Here is a 19907-nt window from a genome sequence, read left to right as displayed (position 1 = left end):
CAAACTTCCTCAGCCTCCTCAGACAGTACAGCTGCTGAACCCACTTGACCAGCTGTGTGGTGTTAAGTGTCCAAGTGAGGTCCTCACTGATGTAGACGCCCAGGTATTTAATGCTGCTCACCCTTTCCACTTCAAGACCTCAGATGAACAGTGCCCGGTGAGGTCTCCTCTCCTTCCTCATGTCCACTATCATCTCCTTCGTCTTGTCTGTATTGAGGGTGAGGTTTTTGTCCTCAAACTATGATGCCAGACTGTCTACCTCCCTCCTGTAGTCCGCCTCATCCCCACCAGTGATACGTCCTATCACTGTGGTGTCGTCTGTGAACTTTAGGATGATGTTATCTTTGTGGGAGGCGACACAGTTGTGGGTGAACAGGGTGTAGAGGATGGGGCTGAGGACACATCCCTCTGGGGTGCCCGTGTTTGTGATAATGGTGGCTGAAATCCTATTAGCAATCCTGACAGACTGGGGCCTGCCAGTCAGAAAGTCTAGAAGCCAGTCACAGAGGGTGGGGTGTAGGCCAAGTGCAGACAGTTTATGGGGGATAACCATGTTAAAGGTGGAGCTGTAGTCAACAAAGAGCATCCTGATGTAGGAGTATTTGTTCTCCAGATGGGAGAGGGAATAATATAATGTGGCCGCAATGGCATCTGAGGTGGACCTGTTGGGCTGGTAGGCGTACTGCAGGGGGTCCAGAGTGTCCGGTATGCTGCTCTGAATGTGGGCCAGCACCACTCTCTCAAAACACTTCATGATGATTAGAGTGAGTGGAGTTTGTTGATTAAGTGGACCTCTCTTGAAGTGATGTTACCAGCCAAGCACACCATGGTGTAGAAAATCACAGAGTTATAGAAGATGTAAAGAATGACACTTCTCACATTAAAGGAACGCAGTCTCCTAATGAAAAAGAGCCTGCTCTGCCCTTTCTTCTATAGTTCCTCTGTATTCTGAGACCAGTCTAACCAGTCATTCATGTGGACCCCCTCATACTTGTAGGAGTGGACGACCTCTACATCCTCTCCCTTGGTAGTGACTGGACACTGAGACTCTTTGGTGTGGTGAAAGTCAATAACCTGATATTTAGTTTTGCTGATGATATACACAGACAATTCTATTTGCACCAAGAAACAAACTTCTCCACCTGATTCCTCTCCTCTGTCTTATCCCCCTTATCGATATACCCCATGAGCACAGAATCATCTTCTGCAGCATTCTTCAATTAAAAAAAAAAGAAAGCAACTCTATTGCTTTTCTAAAAATAACTAAAAACATCCACTTCTGCTCCATTCTCCATAGTGTCAGATCAGAGGCTTGCAAATGGACTCTACACTCCGCTGTAAATCAAATAGAAGCAACTAATTGGGCTACAATTTAGCGTGCTGTGAGATAAGAAAAACAGAAACAAACAAAAGAAGGATTGGAGCATCAGGGATGACCCCATTTAATGTTTAAGTTCAAAATGGTGTCACAGGAGGCTGGGGGACAGACCCAGCTGGGACGCCTGGAAGGACCGGGAGGTGGCGTATTCGTCCTCCGGGCCACAAGGGGGCAACCGCCCTGGATCGGGAGAGGACCACGGGAGAAGAGCAGGGAGGCCAGGGGTGCCCCAAGCCTCAGGGAGCCCGGGAAATGTGTACTTTCACCACACCCAAGAAAATGGAGAATGATCCTGTCAGGGACGCCAGGAGTGCTTCCGGGTGCAAGAGCAGCACTTCCGCCACACCAGGAAGTGCTGCCAAAAGAACATCAAGCACATCCGGGTGAGAATAAAAGGGGCCACCTCCCTCCAATCAGGGAGCTGGAGTCGGGAGTGGGATCAGGACGAAGCTCCCATGGAGAAAGGAAAGGCGGCCCACGGACAGAGAGAGAGAAGCCCGGAGGAAAGGTGATTGGTGCGAGGAGCACAGTGTGCTGTGCGGGACAGTGTTGTGTTTATTGGAAGGAGAAAAATAAACGTGTGATTTGTATAAAAATGTGGTCTCCGACTGGTGGTGTCCGGGCATGTCTCACAATGGAAAACGTGCAAAAGAAGGATACGTCAACATTGATGTGTTAGGTGCTAGTAGGCAGTCGTAGCATTCCGAGGCTATACTAAAGATTCCCACAAAGGTTTCTGGGAAATGTAGTGTTTGCCTTTGTCTCAGTGAGAACAAAAGTGATTTGGAAGTGCTTCCATCCAGATTGGAATTGTACTGGAAGTGCTCATTAGATTAACCTTTTAAGGGCCTCTGCTGCCCCAGTCAGATGAGCTTGGAGTTGGCAGAGGAGATGAGGCAGCGGCCCTTCTGGTGAGAAGAAACAGGAGGCCAGTAGATCGCAGGAAAGGAAGGCAGGGCGATAAAAACAGCTACTGTACATAAGGTTTGGCAATTCTTTGTTAGTCTGAGGTATTTAGTAAAACCCAAGGGACTTAGTGTTTATGATTTGTGCCCTTGGTTCTGTTATTTTGATCTTTCAATGTTTTTTTCTCCCTTGTATTCTTCTTTTGCGTCATTGAAAAGTCTTCTTATCCTTCCATTTGACTGTACTGGTTGCATAGTCCACCCAGTATTACTCACAGCATTTCCACGTATGGTGTTTTCCTGCCTTCCTCTTGCTCTCTTCCCATTAATTTTACCCACACTTTGCTACAAGTTTCGATGGCTTCAGCTCTGATGATGTGTCCCAAATATTTTAATTGTTTTCTTCTAACAGCCACATCTCACAGCTTTCTGGCCTACCTTCCATTGTTTTCGCTCACAGTGAATGTTTCATAAGCGTATTTTAAGACAGACCAAGCACCACACATTAGAATGTTCATCTTTGTTTTCATTGGTATAGCTTGGTTTATAATTATGCCTTTTAACTGCACAAAAGCTGTTTTCGCTATCGCAGTCCTTCTCTTGATTTCCTAACCACTTCTTCCATTTCGTGTTAACATGCCACCTACTTGTGATCTACTTGCTTGACATTTTCTAACTTTAGAAGGATGTGAAGGATGGGGCTGCCAGGCAAGAGGAAAAGAGGAAAGCCTAAGAGAAGCTTTTTGGATGTGGTGAGAGAAGACATGCAGGTGATGGGGGTAGCAGAGCAAGATGCAGAGGACATGAAGATATGGAAGAAGATGATCCGCTGTGGCAACCCCTAACGGGAGCAGCCGAAAGAAGAAGGAGAAGGAGGTAGGGTTGGAGCTGTCACGAAGAGGAAAAGAGGAAGGCCTAAGAGGAGGGTCATGGATATGGTGAGAGAGGACATACAGGTGGTGTGGGTAGCAGAGCAAGATGCAGAGGACAGAAAGCTATGGAAAAAGATGATCTGCTGTGTCAACCCCTAATGGGAGCAGCCAAAAGAAGAAGATTGTAAACTGGCAATCTGGCACTATTTTGTCTTCTGTAAACACCTTACTAACTGTCTTCTCTTCTTGGAATTACATTTTAGTCCCTTCTGCTCACTTTCTTTTACTCCCACATCTAACATTTCCTGTGGTTCTTCACTTTCAGCAAAAAATGCAGTATCATCTTTAGATTTCAGCCAATACCCAGCAAAGCCCATTTGGAGCTCTAGACTGGGTTGATGGATGTCTCCCTTCGATGTCTATAGTGGGTAGTCTGGATTATTAGACTTCAATGGCCTGTGATGGTTCCCTCTCAGTGCCTGGACCGTGTGCCTTTTCAATGGCACCCCTTTGTGGACACACTGTGGACTTAAAGGAGCATGCGCCCCTTGGTGTACAGAGTGTGTGCACTTTTACTTTCATAAATGGCACCCAGTGGGTAATGAAGCCCACTCAGTATTATTAGAGCTTGATGACCAGGTGGGAGGGGATCTTCCTCGGTGTTCGACACACGCACGCACTTTCAAAAACACAACTGGTGCTACTTTGTGTACATGAATTCACAAATGGCTCTCCTCATGATGGTGCCCTAGACAGTCTCCTATGTCACCTAATAAATTGACTGACTCTGAGTACAGCTCAGCATTTAACACATGTAGCGTGTGGCCGGGGCCCTTGTCTGGCCGAGACACCTCCACACTGGGAAGACCGGAGGAACCAGCATGGGCAGAGTGTTACCTCCCCCGGGATGCTAGATGGCAACCCCCCTGAGTCGCAGCGGTGCCTCGGACTCCCGCAGAGCTCCATGGAAGTTGGAGTTTGGTGCAGCCCTGTTGGGATCATCAGGAGCTGCAAGCCCTTGTGGGCCATTCTTCTGTCACACCCAGAAGTGCTGTCGGAAATAAATCATCAAGCACCTGGAGCACTTCCGAGCGTGTTATAAAAGGAGCCAGCAGCCACTACTCCGGGAGGACGAAGCTGGCCAGAGGGAGAGTGGAATAGAACAAGAAAAGTATTGTGTTTGTACTGTGTTGTGGGACTGTGTTGTGCCTGTGGGAATGGGGGAGGCGTTTCCCACAGGCGAAGAAAAAGAAAATGAAACATTTATTTGTTTTATCAGTGTGCCTCCTGCATCTGTCTGAGCATTGATATAGCGCCTTTTTTTATGTTCTTTATTTCGCCTTATACAATTTCTTGTATTAGGAATTTGTTAGTTTTCGCATACCCCTTGTGGTCAGAGTGCAGGGTCAGCCATTGTACAGCGCCCCTGGAGCAATTACAGGTTAAGGGTCTTGCTCAAGGGCCCAGCAGAGTTGTATCTCTTTTGGCAGTGACGGGGATTTGAACCGGCAACCTTCTGGATACCAGCGCAGATCCTTAGCCTCAGAACCACAACTCCGTCCTTTTGTCACACACTATAATTTCCTCTAAGCTTGACATCTACTGTATGTCAGAGCTTTGTGTCTGAATGACTCTCTGTGCAGCTGGATCCTGAACTTTCTGTCAGATCGGTGCCAAGTGATTAGATTGGGTGGCTTTACTTCCCCTGTAGTCTGTCTCAACATAGGAGCCCCCCCCCAGATATATGTATTAAGTCCTCTCCTATACTCCCTCTACACTTGTGACTGTATGACTAGGCACAGGTCTAACATTATTTTGAAATTTTCTGGTGACACAACAGGAGTGGGTCTCATTTTTAAATATAGACCGGAAATCAGAACCTTGACTCACAGGTGCCAAAGACTAAGGAGGTAATAATGGGCTTCAGAAAGCAAGGAGGCAGACAAGCAGTAGGATGTGGAAAGCAGCCCGGACACAGACAGGCGGACATCGTTGTAAGCACCCAGCACACATTTATTATACAACTATTATGTACAGTGCAGCACAAAACCTCCAAACTCCCCCAAAAGTCCAGGCCTCACAATGCCTCTTCTTGCTTCAGGCCGCCTCTACTCCTCTCCACCAAGACTTTGTCCTCTGCACTCCCGACTCCAGCCATCGAATGGAGGGAGGCGGCCCCTTTTATAATCACCCGGATATGCTCCAGGTGCCTCCCGATAATCTTCCACTGGCACTCCCCAGTGTGGCGGAAGTACCGGCAGAGCACCCGGACTCCGGGTGTCCCTGGTCGTCTTCCCCCCAGCACTTCCGGGTGTGGCGGAAGTTCTAAGGACCAGGGTTCTCCAGGCATTGGGGCGCCCCCTGGCGGTGACCACGAGCCCCTCTAGGATTGAGCTTCCGAGCTCAGTTCCTGTGGTCCCTAAAGCCACCAGGGAGGTCGCCCCCTCTTGGTCTGGAGGAGGCATAATCACTCCTTCTGTCCTTTCGGGCATCCCGGCTGGGTGCCACCCCCAGCCACTTGCCACAAGGATTACTGTGGAGAAAGTGAGCAGTTGTAAGTTCCTTGGTGTACATCTCACAGAAGACCTCTCATGAATGTCTCACACCAAAAAAGTGGCAAAGAAGGCACAACAACAACTTTGTTTTTATTGTAATCAAGCAGCTGAAGAGGGTTGGCATGAGCCCTCGCACCCTCAGATATTTATCTCCCGCACCATTGAATGCATCCTAACTGGGAATGTTACAGTCTGGTATGGGAACTGGACTGCCTTCAGCCACAAAGCTCTGCAGAGGGAAATGCGTTCTGCCCAACAAATCGTTGTGGTGACGTCCCCACCCTACAAGACGTATATGTTAGATGGTGTACAAGAAACACCAGGAAAAGTATCAATGAGCCCTGTCATCCAAGTCATGAACTGCTCTCACTATTACCTTCAGGTGTACGATACCATAGCATCAGGTCCAGGACCAGCTTCGATTTGGCTTCTTCCATCGAGCTATTATGATGCTGAACTTTGAGTGTTACTGACTCTTATCAGTATCATGTCTCATAACAACAACAACATTTATTTCTAGAGCACGTTTTCAAACAAAAGATGTAGCTCAAGGTGCTTTACAAGATGAAGAAAGAAAAAATATAAAAATTAGGCAATACACAGGGGTGGGGGTTGATTTGTTTCAAAATTTTTTATTGTAAAACTTGAGTTATGTGTATGGAATGTTATTTGATTTTAATAAAATCAATAAAATTAAAAATAAAATTAGGCAATACTGATTAACAAAGAATAAAGTATGGTCCTTTGGCCAGAGATGACAGAAAAAAACAAAAAAAACTCAAGAGGGCTGGTGAAAAAAAACAAAATCTGAAGGGGTTCAGGGAACACGAGACCACCCATCCCCTCTAGGCACTCTACCTCACATAAATGACCTCAATCAGTCCTCATGGTTTTCAGGCTTCACGTGGAAGAATTAGATGTTGATGGTCATGTGGACACCTGGCCTTCAGTCCATAAATGTAGGGACAGCACGGTGTCCTGATCAGGTGGTGGTGGCGCAGATCGCCATCACAGAAAACCGGAAAAAGGAACAGAAGAGAAAGTAGGTGTTAGTATGGATTGTGGAGCCATGAAAAAAATTGATAATTAAATGCATATACAGAATATCAGGCTTACATTAAAATGAAGCCTATGAGAGAGCCATGTTACAATAACGAGTTTTTAGCAGTGCTTTGAAGTGCTCCACCGTATCAGCCTGGCAAATTTTTAAGTTTTAATTCTATTTTTAATTTATTTATTGCACGTCATGTTGTTACACTGTGGACCCTGAGCTTTGCAATTTCGTCTATCTGTATACTTGTATATGGTTGAGATGCCAATAAAGTTCACTTTGACTTTGACTTTGAATTTCTATCGGTAAGCTATTCCAGATTTTAGGTGCACAACAGTAGAAGGCCGCCTTATCACTTCTTTTAAGTTTTGCTGTTGAATTATAAGCAGACCTTCATTTGAAGATCTAAGGTTATGATTTGGGGTGTAAGGTGAAAGACATTCTGAAATATAAGATGGAGTGAGATAATTTAAGGCTTTGGAAACCATCAGCAGTATTTTAAAGTCAATTCTAAATGGCACAGGTAACCAGTGTAGTGACATCAGAACTGGTGTGATGTGCTCAAATTTTCTTTTCCTAGTTAAGATTCTGGCAGCTCCATTCTACACTCGTTGTAATCTATTGATATCTTTTTTGGGTCGTCCTGAGAGGAGTGCGATACAGTAATCTATCTGATTAAAAACAAAAGTGTGAACTAATTTTTCAGCTATAAGAGGTCTAACTTTTGCTAAATTTCGTAAGTGAAAGAATGCTGTCCTAGTAATCTGATTAATATGTGATTCAAAATTCAGGTCAGAGTCAATAGTTACCCCTAAATTCTTTACCTTTGTCTTGACTTTTAAGCCTAATGGATCAAGTTTATTTCTAATACCCTCATTATATCCATTAACGCACACATCCACATTGATGATAGTTCATTTGCACGCTTAATTGCAGCACATCCTCTTGTGTTGTTAGTACGCATTTTATAGAGCAGGAATTTAAGTATGTCTAAGTGTTGACTTATGTAATGTGTTAAACTCTTTTGCCCAGTTTCTAATTGTTGAATTCATATTTAAATGTATTTATTATACAGTATGTATATTGTGTTAATATTGGTCTGCTACTCTGGGCCTTGCACACAAGTTTTTCACTCACTTATACATTCATGTTAAGTGATGTAAATATAAAATGACTTGAAATGACATACCACATAAGTAACATGGTGCAGAAATATTAATTAAAAAGGAGAAAATAATATTGCAGATATCTGAAAATAGTTTTCCTCTGTGTTCTTTGAGAAACCAACGATTCTTTATATAAAAATATATTAGGAAATGACTAAAAGTCACTGATTAAGTTGGTTTCTGCCCAACTGCTCAGTGTTTCCCTCATAGACTGTGGCTGCTATGGTTGTGTGATTGGATCAAGCAGGTTCAGAAAATGGATGTTGTAGCATGGAGAGGGCAATCCTGAAACCAAAACAGCCAAGTAGACCGGAAATATATAAAAGTGAAGGGTGTTTATACAACATGGCACAAGAAACACAAAAAGGTACAGGGATGACAAAACATAGACCATGTGCCTAACCACAGAGGTCTCATCTTATCTACCCAGTAGGGTGACTGGTCAACCCGGTCACCTTTTGTACCTCTTGCTTGCTCCTTAGACCATCTGTTTCTCTCCTTTCTTTGGGCTTTCTTCCTCCCCCCCAGGTGAGGTCATGTCAACACTATTGTTCCAAATGACCTTACTGCACATGGCCTTTTTCAAGTCTTTCTGAGGAATGCTTCTGTAGCTACTTCCAGTCTCTTGTAAAGCACTTCCAGGTGTCACTTATCCTAGAAAGCCCCAGCCTAAAGCTTGCTCTGGAGACCCTAGGTATCTCTGCCAGGCTGATAGCCCACTTTTATCAAAAGGGCCAAACAGTCCCACAGGGGCTAAATAAGAGCCACCAGTGACAAAGGTGAGGGACGCATAAACCTTTATTGTGCATTCCTTACCATAAATTACTACCCCTGGAATATCAATTGAGGAACCTTCTTGATTTTGTCCTCTTCTGACATCCCTACTGGGACAAGTTAAGGTTGGTATCAATCTGCATGTTATTAAACACACACTGAAACTGCTCGGAGAATGAGAAAACACATTTGGGGGAAACTCTTTAAAACGTTTGTAGTAAACAGCAGCAAAATCTGAAAGGCTTCACCCATGGGGTTTGTTCCTAAAACCTGCACCCAATTTCCTCCAGTCCATGCACTTTAAACAGCTGAGGTTTCAGGTACAGAGAGAGAGCAAAAGGAAACTAAAGAAATGGCTTAACGCTGAAAGAAAATGAAAATCAAAAATTGCTGCTATCAATTCAGCAGAAGGTAACTGAATTTTAATGATTAATTTATATATTGTAAAGAGCAAAGGGACAGAAGAGACAGACAGACATAAACCACTGCAGCTTCTTGGCCTCACACATTTGAGACGTGCTACTGACTGCTACAATACCCTTCATTTTGACTACTGCATCACTACAGTATATGACATAACAACAATAAATAGAGTTTAGACAAGCTTTGTGACCTAAGTATATACTACATGTTAAAATGTTGAGGCTATTCTCAGCCTGGCATTCTGGCACTATTTTGTCTTTGGGACATTTGCGTTTCCAGTTAGACAGCAACATTAACTTTAGTTTTTAATTTAGACGTGCTGTAAGCATAAGTTTAATATGTCACTGTTCTCTGTGCAAATCTATTTTATAAATTATGCTTTTTTCCTGCTCACATGTACAGCTGACACATAGCCAGATTAAGCACAGGGGCTCACACAGAACTGCCAGGCAAGTAGATGGATTAGGACAAATGGACAGCATGCAGTCAGACTGTGAGATGCTTTAACTTGTTAAGTCAGCATGGAATTGAATCCTTGTTTAAGCATTGTTGCCTTGTTTGGAATTGCATGCTCATCTGAGGGGGTCCTGCACGTGAAGAAAGAGTATAAAGCCTTAGAATATTGCCCGGCACACCTTTGAAGTCAACGAACGGGTGGCAGACATTGAGATTCATCCATCCATCCATCCATTATCCAACCCACTATATTCTAACTACAGGGTCACGGGGGTCTGCTGGAGCCAATCCCAGCCAACATAGGCGCAAGGTAAGAAACAAACCCTGGGCAGGGTGCCAGCCCACCGCAGGGCACACACACACATACACACCCACCCACACACTAGGGACAATTTAGGATCACCAATGCACCTAACCTGCATGTCTTTGGACTGTGGGAGGAAACCAGAGCACCCGGTGAAAACCCACGCAGACACGGGGAGAACATGCAAACTCCACGCAGGGAGGACCTGGGAAGCGAAACCAGGTCTCCCTACTGCAAGGCAGCAGTGCCACCATGCCGCCCACATTGAGATCTTTTCCTGAAAATGCTTTCCGCATCTGCAATGACGACACTGACGGACTCCATTCCTCAGGCCCCAACTCCCAACTGGGTTTTGTCGCTGGCTTCATTTGTCTTTGTACTACCTGCAGTGTAAGCCAATATTAAGCAAAGTTAGTTATTTCTCCTATGTGAGTTCTTAACGTCATATCACTAGAGAGGGGTATCGTCTTTTATGTTTTATCTATATAGATTTGGGTTAAGTAACATGCTGCAATTACAAAAAAACATATTCCCAGGGAGCAAGCACCCCCTGCTGGACATACGTGCACTCAGAAGTTGAATGCTATACAACCTCATCTGTGTTTCTACTGATGTGATTTACAAAATATGTTGATTCGATTGCTTTGATTTCTGAAATCTGCATCTCCTGTGATGGTCCAGGTTTGCTCTGTGCTCTCTTGTCTCTCCCAGGATCCTCTTGAACCTGAAACCGTTTGTAGTCATGAACCGAGATGAGCCAAGCAAATTGGGACACACACACAGCAAGGGGTAGGTGTAAAAGTGTCTAGTGCAAAACAGAAAGTCAAACTGTGATCAAATTAAAGTGTAGCATATCAAATTTTCTTCTAATAAATAAATAATCGGTGAAACTGATGAAATCTGTGGAGGTTAAAATATCCACTTCAATAAATAATCAGTAAAATGAGGTTAAAATCCAGAGAGAGTCAATTTCTTCCTTTCAAAATATGAGCCCTGTCACACACGTGCGAGTAGGAGGACATTTTATGGACCAAGAAAGGGTAATTGCACGCCAGGCCAGGGGGTGGCTGGGTGTGCTAAACCTTCTTCTGTTGTCTCTACAGACCAGATGCGGGAAAACCTGTCTGACTCATCCCTGAAGATATCACTTCTGGTTTTCGGCATCTAGGAGAACGTCATTTCCGGTTCCAATGCCAGAAAGAACGTCACTTCTGGTTCCGGCACCTAGGACTACGTCACTTATGGTTATGACGTCCGAAGAAGACCATTTCCGGTTCTCATATGTCACTTCCGGTCTTGGCATTTAAAGCCACCATTTTTACAACCTGAGTTTTGGACTCCATTGAAGACACTTCTGCCTGATTTTCAAAACCTATTGCAGCCAGTGACAATACACGGGTGGCTGCCCCAAACTTTTTTGAGTGTGTCGAGTATGATCATTTCACAGCTCGTATGCTTCCTTCTAAAAATCGGGGGTCTCCTCTCTTTATCCTGTCCAGACCTTGCAGTGATTGGGGACGCCCACCGACAAGTGCAGTCAACCATTAATTCTGGCTTGGGTCCCCATTGCTAGGTCCACAGTATCCATGGTGCAACATTGCTGAGCTGCATACCTGTCTCCCGTCGCCAGTTCCTCAGCCTCCTCAAGAGACACCATATAACGGGCTGCTCTTACTTCTTAGCATTTCTCAACAGAAGCGCCCTTCTTCAGCCCCAGACTGCTCACCCTGAGGTTCATGCCTGACCACCTACCTTAATTCCTCTCTTGATCCTGCCTCTTGTTCTGTCTTTCTTTCGCTTTCATGTTAAGCACTGTTCTTCTCCTTTTCCTTGTTTCAGTTCTTCCTTTATGGTTATCTCTCTCATATATTATTATCTCATATCTATTTATACTGGCCGATCGAGTGCAGATGAGACCCTCTGGCTACTCTGAGCTGTGAATGCAGCACCTGACTGATCCATCCGCACTTGTACAGAGTGCCTGATCAGCCAAGCACGGCAATCAACCCCGAATAGAACCATCAAGGGCCCACCTTCACCCATTCTAAGCCTTCACGCTCTCAGTATTTGATTATTTATTTTAAAACCTGCACAGCGCCACAGACTACTTATCACACTCTTTGTTTTACCACCTTTTGACGGAATGTGACACACCGTTTACTTCAAATGCATGCTTTGCAATTTATATTTTTCATGAACTTAGCTGCCAGTTCTGTCATCGAGCTCACATCAACTCCACCACTATCGCCATAACTGATTTACAGGGAGCACACACAGCATCTGTGGCAGCGTATTGTTCATGGTTAATACTCGTCAATGGATTATTTCAAATGCAAATGTATAATCTGATTGTGTTTATTTTTTAACTCGTGTAGTATGATCTCTCCACACACAACACATATTTAAATGGTGGCTGATTGAAAAGTAATGAGTCTAATTGTTTGTATTCAGAATCGAATGACTCCACAAGCTTGGGTCATTTTTATTCTATAAAGTAGCATCCTTCACATTGAATACAATTATTTACAAAGTTTTTAAAACGATTCAAAGACAAGCGACTGACTGTTTTGTGACATCACTTTTAGCGATGCGGCCGTGGTGTTTTTCACTTCATTATCTGGTGAGAACTTCTTCCTCATAGTTGTTTTTTCAGCATTGGGAATGTCCTGAAATCAAATGACGCTAAATCCGGGCTCTGTGGAGGAGATTTCGGTTCAGTCCCACCAATTTCAGTCGGTGCTACCCCTGCAACAGCAGCAACATATGGCTGAGCATTGTCATGATGCAAGAAAACACTGTTTTTGAGCAAGTTTCATCTTTTTATTTTCATGGTTTCATACAAATGATACCCACATAGCGCACATGCGATACATTTTTAGTTGCTCTGTCATAATGTGTTGAGTCCATTTGAACGAGATGTCAAGTGAAGCCGAAAGTTTGCGTAAACTGAGCCTTCTATCTTCTTACAACAGATTGTCAGCTTTGGCAATGTTGACATCCATAACCATGATGGATGGCCTCCCAAACATGCTTTATCATTCAATCGTGTGTTGCCAACCTTAAAGTGCTTCCACCATTGAAATACAGCAGCACAGCTGATCGTTTCATCGCCGTATGTTTTTCATTACCGCTGTCTCTAAGCTGAATACAAAGTTCAATCACACACCCCTATCCAGGTGGGGGCACTAGCTCCCCGGTTGAAATAAGTTCTTTTTTAATTTCGGCATGTTATGTAACCCAAAACTATATACATATAATATTAAAAGACAATACCCGTCCCTTAGTGATATGGCGGTACGAAATCACATAGGAGAAATAACTTAGCTTTCTTTAATGCCAATTTACGTGGCATAACAGACAAGGAAGTCATGACAACACTTTTCACTGAAGCAGGAGCTCGATGTACACAGTCTGCCATTTTTGTTGCTGCGCTGGAAAGATTTTCAGGATCGGATGACGTTATCTCCCATTCGTCCATCGGCTTCAAAGGTGTGCCGGGCAATGTTCCAAGGCTTTATACTCTTTCTCCATGTGCAGGCCCCCACTTAGATAAATCATGCCATTCCAAACAAGGAAAAGAAGATCCAATATCATGCTGTCTCTAACACACATAAATAGTGCACGTTGCCCATTTTGCAGTTGTCCTTAACTTGTCTTGTCTTAAGATGCTTGCCTAGCAATTCTAAATGCTGGGCCCCTGTACTAAAATCTGGCTTTGTGTTAGCTGTACATGTGAGAAGAAAAGAAAAGCAGATTTAAAATATTTTCACAGAGCACAGTGACATATTAAACATATTCTGATTACAACACCTCTGACATTCTCTGACAGGAACATCTTCATCTGTCATGACGACTCATACAAGATGCTTCCACTTTCTTTAACAGGTCACTAAAGAATATGGCAGTCTGTCAATGTATGTCGTTCCCAAACGTCTACATAGCATTCCCTTGTCCATCTCCATGAAAGAGAAACAGGGACAGTCTCGTTACTTTTCAGTCAGTCCTTGTATGTTCAATAGGGCTCTTTTTAGGTGTAGACCCAGCTTTAAGTAAAATTCACTCATGGTTGAGTCCAGACGTATTATACATTCTTCGCAGTCCTTGATACTTCATGTGTTGGTGCCTCATAGCACTTGATATTTCACAGGGGACAAAAAGTTTCTGTGCACCACTCAGAACTCAAGCGCACTTCAGAAACAGGTCATCCACCTGATGCTAAACATGTTTGGGCCCCACCAATACTTGGATGGGAGACCATCTAAAAGAAGCTTGAGTTGCTGCTGGAAGAGATGTTGTTGAGGCCAGCAGAGGGCACCTACCCTGTGCTCTGAATATGGATCCCAGTGCCCCAGTGCAGTGATGAGGACACTGTGATGTAAATAAGGAGTCAACAACAACATTTATTTATTTATATAGCACATTTTCATACAAATGATGTAGCTCAAAGTGTTTTACAGGATGGAGAAAGAGAAAAAAGTCAAAATCTAAAAAACAAAAATTAGACAATACTAATTAACACAGAATAAAAGTAAGGTCCAATGGCCAGGGAGGACAGAAAAATCAAAAACAACTCCAGACGACTGGAGAAAAAGAAAAAACAAAATCTGCAGGAGTTCCAGGCCACAAGACCACCCAGCCCCCTCTAGACATTCTACCTAACATAAATGACCTCAATCAGTCCTCATTGTATTCAGGGTTCACTTGGAAGAACTTGATGATGAAGGTCATGTGGTCATTTGGAGACGTAAAACCGAGGTCCTCACTCTCTGTGGTCATTAAGATCCCTGGGTATCCTTCGTAAAGAGCATGGTGTACCCTGGCTAAAATGCCCATCAAGGCCTAGTCGTTCTGGCCCCCTAATCATCCCGTGTCTCTCATTGGCTCTCTCTCTCACCCCTTCACCACCTAACAGCTAATGTGTGGTGAGTCTACCAGTGCCAAAATCTTGGTGGGTGCTACACATTGGTGCTACACACTGAAGCACTTTGAGTAAAGAGAAAATCGCTAGATATATGTAAAGATTATTATTATTATTATTAAATGGAGATTGAAGAAATTAGTTGTAACTGATAAGTACCAGCTCATGTGTTATTCACATCTTCTAGTCAGTACAAAAAATTAAAGGGAAACCTGGTTACAAGATCTTTGTTAAGTCCCACAAACAGCCAGAATATTTAAAAAAGCCTTCTTCTTCTTCTTCTTTTGGCTGCTTCCGTTAGTGGTTGCCACAGCGGATCATCTTCTTCCATATCTTTCTGTCCTCATCATTTTGTTCTGTTACACTCATCACCTGCATGTCCTCTCTCAGCACATCATAAACCTCCTCTTAGGCCTTCCTCTTTTCCTCTTCCCTGGCAGCTCCATCCTTAGCGTCCTTTTCCCAATATACCCAGCATCTCTCCTCTGCACATGATCAAACCAACGCAATCTCGCCTCTCTGACTTTGTCTCCAAACAGAATATTTAAAAAGGCCTACAGATTGAAAATCAAAATATGATTATCTGATTTGCTTGTTACCCTAAAAGTTGACTGTAATGGCAGCTACAGCTGAAGATCTAGCCAAGAGGAATCCAACTATGAGAAAATGTTTTACAGTTGGCACAGTTTTCCAGGTCCTTTAAAAATTACCATCGCCCTTGTGAAATAAACTGTAGCACAAGAAAAGGACACACAATGTCAGTCGGAGCAAATTAAGAAAAAAGCAAAGGCACTTTTTTTAATTCTATTTTTATTCATTTGGTTACATAATTTGCATCCGTGGGGTTTTTTCTTAGACTTTCACTAAGAGCTTGATTGCTGTTTAGTGAAAGAGACGAAAATATTACAAGAAACTAGAAATTAAATAAAACAACTTTAAGCCTCAGATGAAAACTATTATGTGCTTTCACTGAGTTTCCTAAGAGCCACTCAGCTTCAATGGAGCAAAGGCAGATAGTGCCCACAGCAATGGGAGTATCGGAGAGATTTAACAGCTGCTGGGCCTAATAAATACTTCATTCTTCTACTGTAACACTGGTTCAAGTTCAGAGCAGTCGTCACAAAAATCAGGGCTGTATGGAACATAAAAATGCGACAGGAAACCAAGAAAAGCCTTCCTTAAGCAAGCCTTGAAACCTTTTAAAATGAACCATATGTAACCTGTTACTTCTAACAAAAGCTGTGCCTAAACAAAGCTTTGTGTTCACCAAACAAGAGGAACCCTAAAGAGTTCCCTTAACTGATTCTCCTGATCTGCACAAAGTAAAGGCCCATCACAGGAACCCCCTGCTGAGGGAGTAATTTGAAAGTGTCTTTTTACAAGAGTTGCTTGGATGGTCTGATCTCTCCCACACTAGTTATCATTCTGTCATCAGAACAATTCAGTGTCGGATTAGAGTGAATAGCAACAACAACCCCAATACGATCCTCAAATAACTTGGGGAACCCGGACCGGACAACACTGCAGGTTTTACTTACAGAAATAACAAAAAGCCACCACTGCAGATTGTTAAAGCAAATGGACAATGTGTCTAAATACCAAAATATTTGTAAAAGACACACCAGGGCAGCGGGCTGATACCAACACTGGACTGAGCACTGTCCACACGGATTTGTCACCGTTTCTGTCAAATGCTTAGCCCATCAGTTCTTACCAGACACTACATGGTATAAACCATCGTGACAGGAACTTTCATGGATTCTACTAGGCACAGGCCAGAATTCACGTGAGAAGTACCAGAGAATGTTGAGACTAGGCAAAACCTTATTCAAGCAAAAGCATTGGAGTGAAAACTTGAGTGAGCAGGAAGTGAATGAACAAGATTGTGCAACATGTGTTCGGCTCCATCCACACTACTACATCTTCGTTTGAAAATGCAGGCATTATTCTCTGTTTTAGCCTTTCGTCCACACTAATCGCCGAAAACGTAGACTTCTGAAAATGCTCTCCAGAGCTATTAACTCATAAAAACGCAGCCTCGGTGTTGAGGTGTGAATGAGCAAAAACCCCATTTTTTCGAAAATGCAAACTATAATCACGCTCTGATTTGTTCATGCTTATTACGTGACCCTTTCCTGATTGGATCCTGTTTGTTACAATATCTCATTCCTTCATTGGTCACCCTTCACAAAAGAAAACCATTGTGGTGAATGGCTGGGGATCCAGCCCAGCCGGGATGCCTGGAAGGACTGGGAGAGGAACAATACCTCCCCTGGACCACAAGAGGTTCAGCATGATCCCATGCATTGAGACCATGGGATCAGAGCTTAGATGCTCATCCCTGTTGGGGCCTGTGGCCTCTGCCAGGGAGCACCAGGAAGATTGTGGAGCCCTGGATTGCAGCACTTCCACTACACCAGGAAGTGCCTCCGGAAGATCATCACAAAGCACCTGGAGCACATCTGGGGTGTTACAAAAGGGGGCCGCCTCACTTCATTAGTCAAGCCACAGTCGGGTGGAAGAGGACGGAGCTTGCGAGTGGAGGGGTAGAGGCGGCAGGAGACTTGTGGGAAGAGAGAAGGAGAAGAAGGGACTGTGAGGGATATAGCTGATTTGAGCATTGTGAGGTGCTGTATATTACAGTGAATATAATTTAACGTGTGTGTTTTTTGGACAATTGGTGTCTGTCTGTCTGTGTACGAGGGTTGAACCTCCACACTATATATCAACATACCAGAACATACAGTAGAGGAAGGAGTTGCTTTCCATTGCGGTTGTTGTGTTGCTTACCTATATACGTCTAAATTGTGTTTTGTATAGTTTGAATTCTGCAAACATGCACAAAGGGCTAATAATTCATCTATGGCAACAGTTTTGTGATTAATCTTATGGCCAGTGACATTACCAGTTTTGGGTAAGACGAAAGGTGCTATATAAATAAAATGTATTATTATTATTATTATTATTAAGACCTCTGTGCTGCATGCTTGCACAGTGTAGATGGATGACTGTGTTTTTGGTCATTTTAGTGTGAACGGAGGTACTTTTGTAAATTATCTGAGAATCCTAGTGTTTTAAATAAAAATGCAGTGCTTTGGACATAGCCTTCATGCTAAGTAACAAAAGGGGACAGTTCCTGTGTTTCCTGTAGGGGGCGATAGCTCCCTAGTTGGAATAAGTTCTTTTGTAATTGTGGAGTTTTAAGTAACCGGAAACTATATAGATATGATTTTAAAAGTTAAAAACTTAGCTTTCTTTAATGACGAGAAACGTGGATGGAAGGTCAGATGGAGAATTTCTTTAGCCTGGAAGTATTTCTGTGCTTCCGTCCCCGTGACTTTGGAGTACTTCCGGGCTATGTAAACAGTGGGGACTCCCCAGTCTCCCTGCAGCGTCTCCTGGCGGCACCCACGGTACCCAGCAGGGCTGTGCAGCCGAAATCCAGATCCTATGGTGCCCTGCGGGAATCCAGGGCACTGCTATGCTGCAGAGAAGCTGCCAACTAGCGTCTGGGGGGGGGGGAGCAGTGTCCCAAAGCAGCTGCCTTCCCCCATCCTTCCACTTCAGGGGTGTCCCGGTTGGGATTGAGCTGCCGGCAGTCTCCTACAGCGTAAGAAAATGTTCACAGAATTCCATTGTGGCAGATGGCTGGGGGCTATGCCCAGCTGGGATGCCTGAGCCACGAGATGGCAGCCGCCCCGATTTGTATGGGGGCTATGGGAACGGAGCATAGAAGCTCAACCCTATTGTGGCTCGTGGTCACAACAGCGGGGGCCCCCGCAGGATTGTGGAGCCCTGGACGTCAGCACTTCCGCCACCTGCTGGAAGTGCTGATGGAAGGAATTCCAGGGACACCTGGAGTGTTTCCGGATGCTCATGCGGCACTTCTGCCACACCAGGAAGTGCCACCAGAAGATCATCAGGGAGCACCTGGAACACATCTGGGTGGCTATAAAGAGGCCACCTCCTTCGAGTAGAGGAGCCGGAGTCGGGAGGAGGAGGAAGACGAAGCTCATGTGTGGAGGAGTAAAGGTGGCAGAAGAAGAAGAGGAGAGAAAGAAGGGACTAAGTTTGGGTGGATTAGAGCACTGTGTTGTGTGTAGGACATTTTGTAAATAAATAGTGTGTGTTTTGGGACATTCGGTGTCTGTCTGTCTGTGCCCGGGGGCTGTCTTATCACACCATATTCTATCTCCTACTCACTCCAATTGTCAAATGTGTTGTGCAGGATGTTCAAAAAATAAATCGTAACCCTGATGCCGTTCAGTGCATTGTTGAACTTGCCACAATCAATCCACTCAGATGTCTGGGTGACAATTTATTTATCAACTTAACTTGTTAAATCCAATCCAGCTGCCACTTGACTGAAACGGCGCAGAACTGATGACACTGAAGTCACCTTTTTTTTTTTTTTTTAGAACAGATACACAAGTTACTGTAAAAATTGATTGGGGTGCAGCCCGGGTCTGCTTTGCTTTGCTTGTTTATTTCATTTTATTTTATTTATTTTTTTGTTTTTGTCCACCACCCCCTCCCCAAATCTCCTCCCCACTTACAGGTTCAGTGAAAGAGACGCGACTGAAGCAACAGAGAACACCCCGGCGACGTTGCCAGCAGCCTAAAGTGCTCAACAGCCCGGAGGACAGCCTGTACTATAACCAGCTAAATGTGAGTTCAAAGTGGCGCTGCAGCTCTTTGTCTGACTTTGTTTCCAGATGATAATACAATTAAATCTACCTGTGCCAGAGCCGGCAGCCCCGCCCCCACACTTTTCTGTCTCTTGTCTTGAACATGTGCTTATGTTCTTTATCTGTTGCTTTCATGTCAGGATGTCTGCCTTCACGGTGAATAATTGATGTGGTTTATCAAAGCCAAGCAAGATGCATGCTTCATCAGGCTCACTTGAGCCCTTTGATCAAAAAAAATTATGCTGTGACTTCTGATATTATCAGCATCTGCTTGCATTCAACACAAAATCACTTTGAATTAAAAATTAATGACTCGCTGCTCATCTTTTGACTGTGTGCTCTCGGCCCTTTCCACAGAGAACTCTGGATTACCAAGGGAGCAAGAGGAAGCCAAGAAAACTCGGGTAAATAACTGCA

The 19907-nt window shown here is 44.0% G+C and overlaps 1 protein-coding gene across 1 annotated transcript in view; it reads left to right on the top strand.

The window, feature by feature from the left end:
* The window catches only part of myo3b (myosin IIIB), a 619900-nt gene that overhangs the window by 595152 nt on the left and 4841 nt on the right, over positions 1-19907 (top strand). The window contains 2 exon segments of the mRNA XM_051930711.1: positions 19361-19470; positions 19848-19894. Coding sequence (XP_051786671.1) covers positions 19361-19470; positions 19848-19894 — 157 coding nt within the window.

This window comes from Erpetoichthys calabaricus, chromosome 8 (assembly GCF_900747795.2).
Source record: "Erpetoichthys calabaricus chromosome 8, fErpCal1.3, whole genome shotgun sequence".
NCBI lineage: Eukaryota > Metazoa > Chordata > Cladistia > Polypteriformes > Polypteridae > Erpetoichthys > Erpetoichthys calabaricus.
The sequence above is the reverse complement of the archived record's forward strand: the minus strand, read 5'-3'. Positions and strand labels throughout refer to the sequence as shown.